At 40.9% G+C, this 15,358-nt stretch overlaps 2 protein-coding genes and 1 long non-coding RNA gene across 4 annotated transcripts in view; 1 reads left to right on the top strand and 2 right to left on the bottom strand.

Moving 5' to 3' along the window:
* The window catches only part of LOC136436409 (sodium- and chloride-dependent glycine transporter 1-like), a 35,504-nt gene that overhangs the window by 3,460 nt on the left and 16,686 nt on the right, over nt 1-15,358 (bottom strand). Inside the window, exons 6-13 of the mRNA XM_066430375.1 lie at nt 9,039-9,171; nt 8,459-8,697; nt 7,858-7,982; nt 7,432-7,544; nt 1,605-1,736; nt 1,321-1,420; nt 776-876; nt 96-263 (exon numbers count right to left, since the gene is read on the bottom strand). Coding sequence (XP_066286472.1) covers nt 96-263; nt 776-876; nt 1,321-1,420; nt 1,605-1,736; nt 7,432-7,544; nt 7,858-7,982; nt 8,459-8,697; nt 9,039-9,171 — 1,111 coding nt within the window. The remainder of the gene's footprint in view (nt 1-95; nt 264-775; nt 877-1,320; nt 1,421-1,604; nt 1,737-7,431; nt 7,545-7,857; nt 7,983-8,458; nt 8,698-9,038; nt 9,172-15,358) is intronic.
* Nucleotides 9,809-14,053, top strand: LOC136436414 (uncharacterized). Of its 2 annotated transcripts, none has more exons than XR_010756040.1 (5): nt 9,809-9,922; nt 10,737-10,961; nt 11,824-11,991; nt 13,190-13,278; nt 13,551-14,053. It is a non-coding gene; the product is annotated as an uncharacterized lncRNA (long non-coding RNA). The 2 variants fall into 2 exon arrangements; XR_010756039.1 differs by having other exon boundaries at nt 13,548-14,053.
* On the bottom strand, nt 10,696-13,691 carry LOC136436408 (uncharacterized). Its single transcript, XM_066430374.1, has 9 exons — nt 13,492-13,691; nt 13,167-13,379; nt 12,814-13,053; nt 12,608-12,699; nt 12,280-12,489; nt 11,800-12,170; nt 11,470-11,628; nt 11,135-11,339; nt 10,696-11,021 (listed from the first exon to the last, which is right to left on the bottom strand). Exons 1-9 carry the CDS (start codon nt 13,689-13,691, stop codon nt 10,711-10,713), a joined length of 2,001 nt encoding a protein of 666 aa, XP_066286471.1. The 3' UTR covers nt 10,696-10,710.

The raw sequence follows: 15,358 nt of genomic DNA, 5'->3' as shown, positions 1-15,358 counted from the left end.
AGAAAATGCCCAGGAGCTCATGCAAATCCCCAACTGTCATTACTGTCCAAGAGCAATTGCCAGCTTCAAGTTCAACATCAAGTTCCTCAACTCACCTCCATGAAGGTTCCCTTGGCCTGGACGAGCGCGATAATGGCGAAGACGGGGATGTTGACCACGGAGGCCATGGCCATGAGCCAGCCCAGACTGTCCGCCCAGCCGGGGTACTCGTACTTCCCGTAGGTCACCGGGCTGTGGTTCACCATTGTGAACAGGAGGATGCCCTGCAGGGGTGGAGATGTACAGTTAGACTCATGACACCATGCAACTATGCCACCTTGCAGCCATTGATCGAACTGCAGTATTCAGTTTACCACAGAGTTTAGGTGAATTTCTATATGATATTTCTTTATGTATATATAGGACTCAACTTCAAGAGACTACATGTATTTTCCAATTGCAAGATATGGTTGGCATGCCAACTAGTGACCATTTATGGAACTGCAGTCCTGCTTAGTGCAAGGTTTTGGCAGAGAATTTCTACATAATCCATCAGGCAGAGGTGCACAGTTACACTCAACTTCAAGAGACTGCAGAGTTTCCAGGTCATACCATGAGGGTTCTGGTTGAGAATCTTTACATACAGCACTCTCTTAACTCTTTTAGGAGACAGTGAGCTTTATGCTGGTTCTACGGCAAATCTTATTCCTTTCCAAGCTCACTTCTACAACACACACAAATATTTCATATAGATGCACACTAAGCAGCAAAAACAGTCGAGTAGAGGAGTGCTTACAAGGAGGACCACTGGAGTGATGACCTTCCAGCAGATCTTCCACCAGATACTGGGGTAGGAGCCGAGCATCATCTTGATGTTGTCGTAGAAGCGGTCACATCCTGTTTAATCAAATAAATAAAAACAAGTAAGTAGAGGAAACACATTGTATGCAGTGCTCAAAACACTTGACACATATGCACTTTTGTACACTTAAGTTCAGACAGTGGGTGCACCTAGAAATTTGTGTGAGGTTACATGTATTATAAGTTACTTGTATTCTAGCATAGAGTGTATCCTGTGTATTAAGTGTCAACAAAAAATGAAACCTTTGATGTATTACTTGCTTAAAATTTTGCAGTTAGCTTAAGAATTTCAGAGTAAATGCCCAGGTTTTGCTGCCATCTTTATGATGTGCACCAAATTTTTTTCCTACGCACTTAGAAATCAATTTTGAGCCCTACGTAAGTCAACTCGATTTCACAAAACTGGTGTTTTCATTGCTGTGCAAACTAAAATGGATGTGCCGTAGTGAAATGAGCTTGATTCAACAGAACTAGACTTACCATACAGCCAGGCCAGCACAAGGCACTCGGTGACAGCCACGATCATGAGGGAAACGCCAGCGCTGTACCAGTCCACCATTGTCAGCAGGTAGATACCACCCTAAACAGTACACAACAACATTTTGCTTCAGATTTACATGTAACATACATAAACAGTACACAAAAATAAAACGCTTTAACAAATACCGGCAACAACAATCCATACTTTTTTAACATATGATACCATGTGGAGGAATTGATGAAACGTACATGTGATACCATGTGGAAGAACTCATGAAACGTACCTGTGATACCATGGGGAGAGCCAATAGGAACTGCAGCACACAGATAGCCAGAGTGAACCAGGTCTTGTTGGGTCGCAGGATGGTCGGGAACTCGTCAATCAGCCCGCTAAGCACAGCCTCCAACATTCCAAACTACGGCAGTAAAAATACAGGTGCAAAATATTATTACGCGGCCACAAACGGCTGTGACTTGTTGTAGACTGCCTCCTCGCATCTGTAATAGAAGTCTAGGAGTTTGAGTAAGGCAGCCCGCTTGTTGTAAAAGCTCTGTAAATAAAGCATGTTGTTTTTCAAGCACATTCCATGTTAGATACTATCATACATATGTGTATATATACACGAGCATGACAAACAAACTGGGCCGTAGCCCAAGTGGTGCATGACAAATAAACACATGAAACTTATGGGTTTATTTTTTCATTCCTCAACAAACCCGAACATAGCAAAGCGAATCGGACTGCCAGTGCCCGCGTTACGTTCCCCGTCACCGGAATTATCTCAGCTAACGTCCAACGTTATATATTTTTCTTTCGCTTTCTTTTTGTTAGCTTAAAGGCCGAGATATTTCTGGTGGTATGACACATCAAAAATTGCACATTGTTTGTAACATTGCGAGAGAGAAAAACCTGAATCTAGTATGTGATGTGCTAATTTCAGATGTGTCACGAAAATGTCCCAGGGTTGAACAGGGGCACTGACAGTTGGGGGTACAAACATGTTTTTTAGTGTGGATATAGCAATTCAGCAGAAAAGAACCTAATCAACACATTCCACTGCCAATAACACTACCCATAAAGTTCTTTTTCAATTTTTTTTTTTTTACAATTTCTTTTCCATACTTTTCACTTTGGGCAAAAGCAAAACTTCCCACCAAAATATGTTCTGGCCAAAACATTTTTTTTTCTATGCAAGGGTAGCACTAAGGATCCTGGTTCCTTAACTCCTAGAAAACCCTCAAGTGTACAACGCAAATTTTTGAGTGGTCGGAATGGATAACGCTCCAAAAACTGAGCTTGCTGCTTGTTTGAATAATAAAAGGTGCGTTTTGTCTGACTTAAGGGTTTTCTATGACAATCTTGGGCCAACAATGGCTGCTGGCTCCATTAGCGAACTAGCGAAGAGCTAAAACTTCACGACACACACCGAGTTGTATTTCCAAATGTGATCAAGTTACTTTGTAAAAGTTCTGTCTTTTAACTACAGGTGAAATGCCAAAGACTTCTGACCAAAAGTTCCATAAAAAGTGTGTGTATGAAGTGCTCTTGCTGTTAGACCCTCCCCCTCGTATAACACTATCCCCACCCTAGCACCCTGCCACCCGCTTCTTGCTGAAGCCAGCAGCCATTTTGGATTGCGTGCTGATAATATAACATCGTAATATATACGTTCTTAATCAAGCCACGCCACTAAAAACTCAAGGAGAGGAGCACAATCATTGGAAGGAAAGGTTTTCTTGTGATGGAATAGATGTCGTACTTGTTACCGTAACGCTGCCGCAACCTGGTCGAAGGCGAGGCCCGCGAGGACGCCCAGCCCCTACCACTCACTATCATCTTGAATGAGGATAGTGAACAAGCAGAGATGACCAGAAAGATTAGACCATGAATTAACACGGGAATTAAAATGTCTCTTCTCATGCACACTAACCGCTACGAGCTGCAAGACGTTCTAAACTCAGGAAATCGTACTGTTTTCTTGTTGTTTCTTTTTCTGCACTACATTTGGTACATGTGTTCTAGAGTAGTTGAGTGAAAGGGATGGGGAAGGGTGAGACAAGACGCTCACATGAATAGCAGCAAAATGAAGCGAAAGCATTGCACCTTTTTTTCTTCTGACAAGTTTTATGGAGATGCCATGGTCAATGCATGTAGCGATGCAGACAACATAACAGACAGGAAAAATCATGTACTGTTTACTAGTGAAACATAGCAAAAGATATTGGGCTAAAAAAACATATGTACGTCGTTGTGTTCTAAGTTTTAACAAAACCAGTGGTAACATTTCAAAATCATTTTTGCATCAGTTTCAACTGAAAAAAATGTTTCTTTTTCCTCCTTATTGCAAAATTGTCCTCAATTTTGTACAACAGTGATGTAACAAAAAAATGGGTGGTTTAGTTTAAGGAACACATACACTTTAAACAGACAGCATTGAGAGAAACAATATTATCGTGAAAAGTAGACAGGACAAAGAAAGACATTGCAAGCTGATCTAACTTTGCACAAGCAAAAGATGAAAGGACAGACTTTGGCATAGATTGTGCTCCTGCGGTGTGACACGCCACACAGTGATGCTGGTTATACAAGACAACGTCACATCCCTTTCACTGAATTACTCTGAACCAGGAAATCCACATCACAGCAGTTCTAACATCTTTGCAGTATCAAAAGCATTACTTAATAGTAGATCTTTGGAAAACTTTCTTCAAGTTATTTTTAACATTTGAGGTTGTGTTTTGCAAAAAAGCAATTTTCCATCTCAATGGACATTTTTTTTCTTCAAGGAAGCTCTCATTTAAACTGTACGAACAGGGTCTATAGTTTCAAAAGTTTACTATTAACATTGTAAATGAAAAGAATACATCCAAAAGTTTCTCTGAAATTTGACCTGACTCTGACATGTTTTTATCTTTGAATATCTGAGTTGACACTACATTTGAAATGACAATTAACAAATATTGAAGTTTATGGCAATCCTACGAAACATCTGTATTTCATTGAATTTCATTCTGATCCTAAATCTACAGTCAGTCTGGTTTGACAAATAGCACGATTGCAGCCTTAGACAAGGCTTTTTTTCTTCGTTCAGATTATTTATCATTTGCAGCATATGTACATGTGTACTAGGTGGCAGTAGCAGTTCTCTGGATTGAATTTTAATTTCGATTGACGTCTCAACATTTGCTGTTCAGCACATTTTCTTATCTTTCGAATAAATGTCGCAAAAATCTCTGGCACATCTTGACTGGACTGCCATGAAAAGTTTTCTTTTTTTCCACAACATGTCTTTTTCCAAAGGTTAAAGATTGCATTAAGAAAAGACTACTTCTTTTCTTGATTTGTCAAGTGGGTTTGCACCCTTGGATTTTGTGGAGGGAAAACTTTTCATGGCAGAGCAATATCATCACAAATCCCCCCCTCGTGAAGTAAACTGCCCTCTCTGTAAGAAGTCATCAATTGTTTTCAATTCCTATTTCCAAATCTGTCCAAATTCTTAGGACTCAAAAGAAATGACAATTGTTTTTTTTCTTTCTTTCAAGCGTGATTGTTCTGGAAAGTTTAAGAGAATTTTTCAAGCAATGAAAATTGAAGAAAAAAGACATTGGAAGGAACACATGAGCTTTCTTCCAACATTGAAGTTCCAGTTTCCAAACGCATAGTTACTAAAAATTATTAGATGTATCCTTAAGTGATAATTTGATCATACGTTCAAGTTTTATGTCAGAGAGAGAAGTTTACAATTGCCTCACTGTGTGTATACCACAGCCAAGCAACTTCAACCGATGATGTTACAGAGATCTTTGGCACAGACTTTTATCACTTTTATCTAAAACTAGTAAACATTAGGACAAAACTTTAAAAACACTAAAAACAAAAGAGTTTCCAGAGAACTGCTGTACAATTTCTGAGGGTATATTTATACACTTCTGCTCTTTTCCTTGTCCCACGCTCAAATGTCTGTCTTGCTATTACTTTGGAATCCACATTTTTTTCTGGACGGTGACATAACTAAAAAAAAAACTTTAAACATTTTTTTTTTGGATAAAGATGTGCTTTTTACCCTAAAACCCTTCGGCAAGGAATTTTTCAAGTTCTCTTTGAAAGAATCAACATTTGGTCATGTTGATAAAGAGAGCAGAGCATGGAACAAGGATACAGAAGTCTTGCTGCAAGCAAAGGGGATATGGGATATCAGTAAATATATTGGGGGCAAAGTGGGGGGGGGGGGCTTTGTGCATTATCAACAATGCACATCTTGACTTGAAATACCATAGTGGTATATGTATATCCATGGGTTTTCTGCAAGAAAATGCACTTTGCAAAGTTAGGGAAGAGCAAAATCACACAAAATTTCTGGCAGTTTCTTAGCAAGAAAGTTATGAAATATCATTCACGTGTAACATAGCCTGTACATAAAATAGTGTGATACGACGGCCAAAAATCATGAAGAATTCTTCTTTTAATGGAATACCTAAAATGGCATCCGACTTAAGACTGAATTAAAAAAAAGGTTTTTTTGGATTTTCTCTCATATCCTTCTTTGTTTATCAATGCCCATTGTATACAAAGGTTCTTGACAAACAAAGGTAATAGTGATGACATTGTTCATAAAAAAAAAAACTAAATAACTTTTCTTCCATTTTGGTACTTCTTTAATATATAGCTCTTTGTCTCCATTGATAAGATACTGCCAGTTCCAAGAGAAGGTTGCATATTCTGTGAATTTCGTATATTAGTCCATAGTTTAAAGACTTCATGACCAAACTTTCATGTAGATTTCACTGTTTCTTTTAAAAAATTGATGAATTTAACAAAGTACTTTTACTTTTTAACAGTGTAGACAACAACCACTATATGAATATACAACCTTCTCTCCACAAAATAATTTCTACACTAATACAGTACAGGCATGCTGTGAGCACAATTCTCTCTTGACATCGTCAGGCATTGTCGGATTACCATACTTGAATGCAAGTTCTTTAAATCTCCATGTATGTTAGGAGTTAAATTTCTTTAAAAAACGTTGTGCGTTTGTTTGTGGTAAGTTTTCAAAAGTCTTTTGTGTCCAGAAATTAATTGGAATCGGAATTCTGAAAATGTTTCAATAGAAGACAAACAATGGGTCAAATTTGACCGAAAGCTTTTCTAAAATGCTTTTTAAGGGTAAGTCCAACAAAATCTGACAATGTCTTTAAGAGAAGAGTGCGTGAAGGAAAGTGCAGGTGGCTTACAGGCTGGTCTCTGTCGTGACGTCTGCTAGCAGGAGAAAATCAGTGATGAGGATGTTGCAATACCATGCACCAGTTCAAAACTGTAGCGTTGTGTATCAGTGCATCAGTATATCACACCTTGAACTTTGTCTTTTCTTTCGCAGTTGGTCGAGCTACGCAAATATCTTCTAAGCCAAAGCGTACGAAGGCAAGGCAGAAAAGCTTTGTATTGAAACCAATCATGCAATCGATTCGTTGCAAAATTTTGCTTGCTTGAAGCATATTTTTGGAAGTACATATTGTATTTCAATAGTTGTTTCTCCTGTGCTAGCAGGTATCAACTAAATCAGATAAAAATTTTATTTTATTTTCATTTTACTATGCAAAGCAAAGAAATGGCCTGCATTCGTTGTTGCTTGCTAAGCATGTTCTTTTTTGAACTGCTGTTGCGAGATTTGCAACAAAGTAATAGGCATAAACATTTCCTTGATGATTGTTTTTTCGTGAACATTTGCTGCCTTAGACGATTATCCTATTTTTTGGCACAAGTGCTGCCTTGCTGTAGGATGACTTACTTTTGCCACCTCCTCTCAAAAATTCACGGAAACATATCCACTAATATAAACAGCAGTGGTCCACTATATTGCAGTACGATTTTCATAACAATTTCCAGAATCCAAAAAGAGATGACATTTAACATCCGTGTTTGGTATTTCAGGAATGAGAAATTTTTTCGGACTAGACCACTACTCAAACGCAAGAGGAGGGGGCAGGACAAACCATCGAAAAGAAAGGAAGCATGGCACCGATTGGTCGACAAGCCTGTTAACCCCAAGCACAAAGTAAAATGAAATGTTGTGTACTGAGGGGGGGTTTATAAAATGGAGCTTGCCGTACCTGACTGTCCAACCCGAGGGTGAACAACATGAAGAAGAAGAGAATGGCCCAGAGAGGGGAGATGGGAAGGAGGGACACCGCCTCGGGGTAGGCTACGAAAGCCAACCCTGGACCTGTAAACAACAACAAAAACATAACATTGTCAACATGTTTCTTCAGTGGCCTGTAAATTTGTCACACCCATGCATTTGCTCTGTTCTCAGTGGCGTTACTACGAATACTATTGTTTCAACAACAAACTTTTATATACTGTGAACTCTCTTGAAGTGTGGTAAAGTTAAATGAACCTTAGTCAGTACAGCAAGGAGAAAGCCAACTACAAGCAAATGTCTATCTCAAGTTTGGTCGTTTAGAGAAAAACACATTTCAGATCCAGAGAAAAGTTTTTCATTTCGACTGCTACTGAATTAATGAGTTAGTACACACCTTGGTCGATAACGTCTCCGACGGGCACGCCAATCTCGTGGGCCATGAAGCCGATGACGGAGAAGATGACAAAGCCGGCAAACACACTGGTAGCACAGTTGCTTACAGAGATGATCAGAGCATCGCTGGAACAGACAAGAGGAAGAAAGTCAATCATTTAAACCTTTAATGACAGCAGATTTCTAACACTAGAATATAAAGATATAAAGAAAGACTCTAACATCTGATCCCCAGTATGCTTGTTACATCCATGAAACCGGAGGTACTGTTTTTGGTGTGTCTGTTTATCTGTGTTTCCCCATTTTTTTTTTCCATGAGCTTCTCCTGTTCTCTGCAGTGACAGAAAGTGAAGATCAGAGTTGCCAGAATTAGTAATTTATCAACCTTGTGTTGGCACCTGACAGACATTCCAGGGTATGGGGTCAACGAAACAGACTATTACTTTCCGGAGAGGTACTTTTTTCAGTCTGTTTGGGTTCATGCAGTTATACATTTTGCACATGCTAGTTTCAGGTTTGCACGTGAGTGATACAGGGAGGAAATTATGGTTTATCAAATGGATTTACATGCAAGAAGGCACAAATGTTTTTCATCAGCCTACCGGTAGCAGTTGTTGTTGAAGCGGTTGTAGCTGGACATGGTGATGAGAGAACCCCAGGCGGCACCCAGTGAGTAGAAGATCTGCACGGCGGCGTCCATCCACACCTTGGGGTGAGCCAGGCGGCTCCAGTCCGGCTTGATGTAGAACCAGACACCGTCCATGGCGCCGTCAAGGGTCAGTCCGCGAATCAGAAGGATGAACAGCACGATGTACGGGAACGTGGCGGTGAAATACACAACCTGGAATGGAACAACGAACGAGTTAGAAACACTATAATGATTGGCACAACCAAATAGAATGGGTGCTTTATTCAATGTTTGTATATAATAGAAATACAAAATGATGTAAATGTGCCTGTTTTGTTATTACCTTCGACAAGAAGGGTTATGTTTTTGGAAGTCTTTGTAAATGTGGTTGAATAGCATAACTCAAGAAGCTATGGATGGATTGTCGTGAAATTTGGTTAGGTACTATTCTATCATTTTATAGATTTTGGGTCTCTTGGCGGCTTTTCTTAGTACTTCAGGAGATTATTTTTGGGTGGTAGATATCTTAACTCATAGAAGAGATTTAGTCTTACCTTGCCAGATGACTTGACTCCCTTGACCAGAGAGAAGAAGACCACGATCCATCCCAGGAGGTTGCAGAGCGTCAGGGACCAGCTGATCCCACCCATGTCGTCAATACCGTCAGAGATCTGCAGCACAAAGTGCCTAGGACAGAAGATGAGCCTCAGTTAGTGACAGGAAGTGAAGGTCAGAGTTCATCGAGTGACAGGAAGTGAAGTTGAGAGTTACCAGCTCATCAAGGGATGGCTGAGATATATCAAAAGTTAAAACCCTTCCCACACCTATCTGTTTCTATAGCCCTTGGTCCATGCAGGCCACAACAGTAAGTGGCTAGCCCACTGGTAGTGGAGTGTGTTTCTATTAAGTGCTAAGAAGAGAAAGCAGTGTGTATGATTTTTCACGTCTTTGGTATGGTCAGGTTGGGGGTCACCGCGGTTTGTGTTCAGCGCCTTAGTTTGCGCAAGCGCGAGATTCAAGATGATGTAATGCTATTATAATGAGGTACAAGTCTGCCTGCGCCACCATGCGGACGCGTGGGTACACTGCAGGTTTTGAACTGACTCTACCGATTTCAACCAATCATAGACCGCAATTTTGGTCACGAGGTCCCTTCATTCTGGTGGAAGAGGCAGCCATCTTTCTTAGCTTCCGTTCGGAGCTGTTTACTCGCGTTTCCGACCAAAAATTTCTGAAATCGGCGGGTTTGAAAGTGCAGGGTCGGTATGAAGAAGTGCCGAAGGAAGTACAAAGTTGAGGATGAGATTTTGACGGCTTCCCCTGTTTTTGAATCTACGAAAACACCGAAAATAGTCAGTTGGATCGATCGTAATCCGACTAGGGGGCAGCTTGTCAACAATGTATTTTTGTGTGCAGCGCTGGAGGACGTGGAAAAAAGGTAGGTTTTCCCGATTTTTCGGCCATATTGCCTAATTTGCATAATCCTTATACTGTATTTTGCCCCATAATACTGCAATATTTTGCCTTAGATCAAAATTAGCTTGTGAATTTACGTCAGAAGAAGTTGTTTTGGTCGATTAGAAGGCCAAGTGTTGTTAAAACGCTATCGTTCACCCCATAGCAGTATCGCCCCCCTCCCCCCCAGTAAAATTCAATGCACAGGTTGAAGATAAACTTTACAATTTTCTGAGATCAAATACTCTGTTCCTGTATATTTTGTCCATTAAGATGGAGTTTAATAGTCTGTTTTAGTTGTATTTATATTTTAACTTCAGTTTGATATACTGTCATATATATGCATGTCTGTGCAAATAATATCAGAATAACAGAAAATATAAGACACATGATTTTATACAATTGCATTTTTTAAACACTCAGTCAGACCTCATGTGTCCCTATGTGATACAAAAGGATAATCATGGAGTTAGAATATAAGTAACAGTACTACTAGTCTAGTATTTTACATTGTCATGGTATTTCCTTCTCTTAAACAATGTAGTTGGTTAGGTCTCAAAGATAATGTCCTTGTATACAAATTACAATTGTGGAAATATTATATAATGCTTGCATTTCACTTAGTCTTTATGGCACTTTGGCTATGCTGATAATTATTAATATGATTAAATTATCAAATGTGCTGTTTCTTGTACAGTATTGTCTACTACCAGATCTGTATACAATGTACAAAAAGTTTTTATCAAATTATAATATAATAGTAGTTAACATTTAGTCTTTCTTTTTCCTTGGGACAGGTTCAGGGACACCACCCTTGTGATCGGGGCTAACACCGATGAGGTGTTCCTTAAGGCTAGACTTGAGCCTGGCCACGGGATCTGCCACGCCACAGGTTGTCCTGGAGATGGAGTTGAACAAGGCGTGGACTTGTTCCAGACCCTGCTCTCCAAGGAAGCCCAGCCCGAAGCCCCAGCGCCGAATGCACGGCACGACGTGGTCTTCTAACATGTGCATCTTTACAGGTACCGTACCGTTTGGCACACGTTCACGGTAGAATGCCATGAATGATGTGATAGCACGGGCTGGAAAAACAATAGTAATACATGTCAATGTTTGAAGGTTACTGTGTTATAAATGAACTAAGCTGAATTCAATCATATGTTAATGAACATGTAGAATTTGAGTAGAACCTTACCCAGCTCATTGACTGCCTCCTCATTCATGGGTTCACTTCTGGAGTATCGCTTATGACATTGTGCAAACAGCGTGAAAAGCTGTTTGTACTTCTCAGCGGTTGCTGTTACCAATGGCATAAGTGATATTGGTAGATTATCGGAATTTCCCATGATGCTGTTGATGGTGGTTTTCACAGCAGAGGTAAGGCCTTCTATGGCATCATCCTGTGTAAATGAACAAAACATCACCCCAGGAGATTAGACATTATGTCATTGTCAACTAATTTAGATATAACTACAGGTTTGTCATGCCTAAAAACAAGAGCAAGGATGTATACAATTATAATGTACTTGCCTTTAGCATTCTGTGCACATGGTTTCCAATGAACGAGTTGCTGTGGTAGGCCTGCCTCCGTACCCGGTACTTATTAAGCACAATGTCGAGTTCTGATGTCAACGGACCCTGCCCGATCTTCACAGAGGTCCGTTTTCTGATGTTCTCGGCCTTTTCCCTCTGCATGGAGACGTAATAATGAACATGTCAGTTAGACATTGAGTGATTACTGGACCAGACTTATATAATACACACACTCTAATTTTCCCTCTTACATGTAGAGTGAAGACCCTGCTCACATAGGAACCCCAGCCCATAGCTTAAGTCAAAATTATGGCAGGGTGTACTTACCAAAGTTTCCTTCCTCTGAGTCAGGTCCTCGATCATGCTGCAGGCCTCAGTGAAGATTTCCTCGGCCATAGAGTCATCCGCACCATCGCTGTAGGCCAGCCAAGCCAGCTTGTTGCATTCCTGTTCTTCGATCTCCTCTTCCAGGGCCTCTGCCTGGTGGTCGAAAGCCCGGGCTTCATCAATGGCATCAAGGTAACCTTTAAACCTTGCCAAGTGCTCATCGGAGAGGATTTCCTCCCTTGTTGCCTCACCTTCCTTGAAGGCATTAGCTGTGTAGGACTGGATTTTGAGATCAATGTCCTGCAACTCGGCCTCAAAAAGGTTGAAAAGTTTCAGGTAGACACCTAGACTAATGTGCAGGCCAGGTATCACTACCTGTGAAAAAATATATAGGACAGTTAGTTTGATTGTGTGCTATGCCCATGGCAGGGAATAGATGTTATTATGTTATTATAGTAAATTAAATATCTAATGATTAACTTGCCTGTTCTATGGGCACTGCATACATCACTGGGCAAACTGCATTGTTGTAGTGTTTGGCGTCCTTCAGTTTGCCCTTGCCAACAGTGATGAACTTGCGGTGATCTTCCGCGAGGCTCTCCAGGGTCCTGGGAGGGATGTGCAAACGCCTGTCGTCTTTGTCTTTCAGCTCATCCAGCTTTATGTGGCACCACAAACAAGGGTGGGAGCCTGTGGTAGATATGAAACAAGACAAACTTAGAGGCAAAATCTAGTAACCGTTGCTTAGTGATAGGTAGACATAGTTAAGTGACGAATATGTTGAATTGAGTAATCAAAAGGTACTTACCACAAGCACCAGACAACCCGTACCAGAGACACAGGTACGCATAATCCCCTGCTCCAAACACCCTTAGCTGGAACTCCTTCCCATCTTTGCTCCTGCAAAAGGATTTTTAGGAATTGAGCTTGTAAGATTCAACTTAGTTTTGTACATTTGAAAGAAAAATTGTCTTGTGTCTGTCAAAATCAAATCAGAACTATGATTCAACTTACCTCCACTTTGAAACTTGAAGGTCCTTCAGTTCCTGAGCATACCGGCCGGTTGCAAGTGTAAGATTTTCTCTGGTGTCTTTTGCATCAAAAATGCAAAAGACAGTGGTGTTCGTCTGTGAGTTTGGGGACGTTTTGTTCAGGATCTGAAAGGCCATTTTAAATGTCCCCCCGCCATGATCCCCCCCAACCTTGATCCAGATCTCCCCCTCTGGTATGGTCTTGTCATGCCAGATAAGGCTGCTGTAATTGTAAAGGAGAAAAATATATGTCAGAAAGTTTAGACAGTCGACCCTGTTACAGCTTTAATCTCACCTTATTCAGTGATTGTTGAAATGAAAAGGACAGTTCCTTACTTTGCTGTATTGCTCCTCTCCAGGTAGTCGTAGATGGCATCTCTGAGGGAGGTCACATATGCACAGGGCAGGAGCTTCACTGTGGATTCTTTGTCTCCCTTGACAGAAAATGGTAGGTTTTCTGCCTCCACTTTGAATCCAGAAAGCATCTCTGCTGCAAGCTTCCTTGATATGGCCTCACTCTCCATCTTGACCCCATACTGTTTCAGCCACCTTATACAAAATAGTTACATGGTTTTAGGTAATATATGCATGTGTTGGATTTTTAAAAAGTGTAGCAAACAAAGCTAAAAAAAACAAAATGTTCTCAATGCCAACAATATACCTTTTAAGTTTTCTTAGTTGGCTCCAGTTCATGCCCATGCCCACTTTTGCCGCCAGCAGGTGCCCATGTGGGACAACGATCTTGTCAAGCTCCAACTCCTGCAGCAATCGCTGAAGCTCGTGACGAGGATGAAGCTGGAGCTCGGCCTTCAGCAGAGATGCGGAATCATTACCACTGGCCTTGTCCCTCACACCCTGCATCAACTTGGCTTGTTTTCTTTGAGTGGAGGGTGTTGTCTCACTAGATCTCTTCCTAGGCTTTGGTATATGAACTAGATTTAAGGGCTAGAAAATGAAAGAAAAAAAGTGTTGCCATCAAGATGTTCAAAGGAAAGGCGGTTTTTCTTATTACATACGACAACTATGCAATGTATTTAACTAAGTTACAAATGTACGTCAACTGATGACAATGTATGTTCATGTGCTGTTTGTTTTGCTGTTTTCTTAAATGTACATAAAATTTATTTATGCACATCTTTGTTTAGTGATGTAGTCTCTGTAGTAAAAGATAAAAGTTTCTGATTGTCATGTTGAATATAAGAATTGAGATGAGAAACATGAAATGTCTGCTTCATACCTGTCCTCCAGTTTTGACCTGCACGCTCCTTTTGTCAGGAGCCTCTGCCATTTTCCGGCGAACAAAAGAGGTCAAAACATCCTCCTGGTCTGCGGTTAATGGACCTTCGTCATTAAGGTTGACGGTGACCTTACCATAACTTGTGGAAGGCATAGTATGGCTAGATGTAGAAGCTATAGGGGTGTTGGTAGAAGCTGAAGATGGTATGGTGTGGGGAGGTGTTTGAACTATGCTGTTATTGGAAATGGGGGGGTTAGCTGGTAAAAGGGGCCCTTGAGTTGCAGTAGGGGGCACAACAATGATAACCTTGACAGGTTGTGCGCTAGTAACCGAAGGGGGAGGGGGGTCCTCTGTGGTTTCCTGTTTTGAGGTGCACTCAGTGTGGTGTTTAAGTTGCTCTAACCTCAGTTGAGTAGTACAGTTTTTGCAAGAAAATGTTAACTGGGTGTAACACGACAGCCAGTTTCTATAGACTGGTTTTACCTGACTTGGTGTTACCTGTGTTTTACACATTGAACAGTCAATGCTATTGGTATTTGCCAGCTGAAACGACTTACTGATGCACTCAAAACAGAAAATATGACCGCATGGTGTTTCCACAGGTAGGTACAGGAAGGACTGGCAGATACCACATTTGTATGCATTAAGGTTACAAATGGGCTCAAATCTATTCTCATCAAACGGATGGTCCTCCAGCATGTCAGGCAATGTATTGAATATCTCTTTTGATACATTTCCATGATTAGTACTTGGCTCTTGTTCAACCTTGTCCCCCTTTTCAGCTGTCTGCATCTTTGGTCTTCCAGGCTTTCGTTTTTTTTTTGGTCTACCCCCCTTGGCCAGTGACAAAACTTTTTCACAGTGCATACAAGCTTGGCCAAAGTTGTGCTTGTACCATGACACACGTGTTGGGGGGTGTACTGTAGGTGGTTTGTACAATTTCATCCGGCATCGCTGACAGAAGGATGGGGGATGCTGGTAACTCCTGTCTCGATGCACATCAACCCGCCAAACCTTAGAGATTTCTTGAGCATATTCAATACAAGGGAAGGGTTTGTTGTTTTTCTCTTTGTCATCCTTTTTCAGGACAGACTCTCCACAGAACCGACAAAGCTTTGATAAATTTTGGATATGATCTAATAGCCCTAGGTTTGCAGACATGCTGGAAGGTTGAATAAGAACAACAACATCTATAGAAAATACCAAAATACACACAGAAAGTAATATGACTATGCCTTGTGAACAGCCATGTGGTGAGTGGGTGGGGTGGGGGGTGCTGGGTGTCAGCATT

This window comes from Branchiostoma lanceolatum, chromosome 6, assembly GCF_035083965.1.
Source record: "Branchiostoma lanceolatum isolate klBraLanc5 chromosome 6, klBraLanc5.hap2, whole genome shotgun sequence".
NCBI classification, from domain to species: domain Eukaryota; kingdom Metazoa; phylum Chordata; class Leptocardii; order Amphioxiformes; family Branchiostomatidae; genus Branchiostoma; species Branchiostoma lanceolatum.
Note: the sequence above shows the minus strand (reverse complement) of the source record. Positions and strands in the feature narration are given on the sequence as shown.

What these genes read in the sequence shown, in the direction of transcription:
- LOC136436408 (XM_066430374.1), bottom strand. Translation starts at nt 13,691, where the DNA reads ATGCAGGGTGTGAGGGACAAGGCCAGTGGTAATGATTCCGCATCTCTG. An exon ending in AGTGCCCATAGAACAGGCAA is followed by an intron (nt 12,171 to 12,279) that starts GTTAATCATTAG and finishes TTTCACAGGTAG; the next exon opens with TGATACCTGGCCTGCACATT. An exon ending in ATGTGCACAGAATGCTAAAG is followed by an intron (nt 11,340 to 11,469) that starts GCAAGTACATTA and finishes TCATTTACACAG; the next exon opens with GATGATGCCATAGAAGGCCT.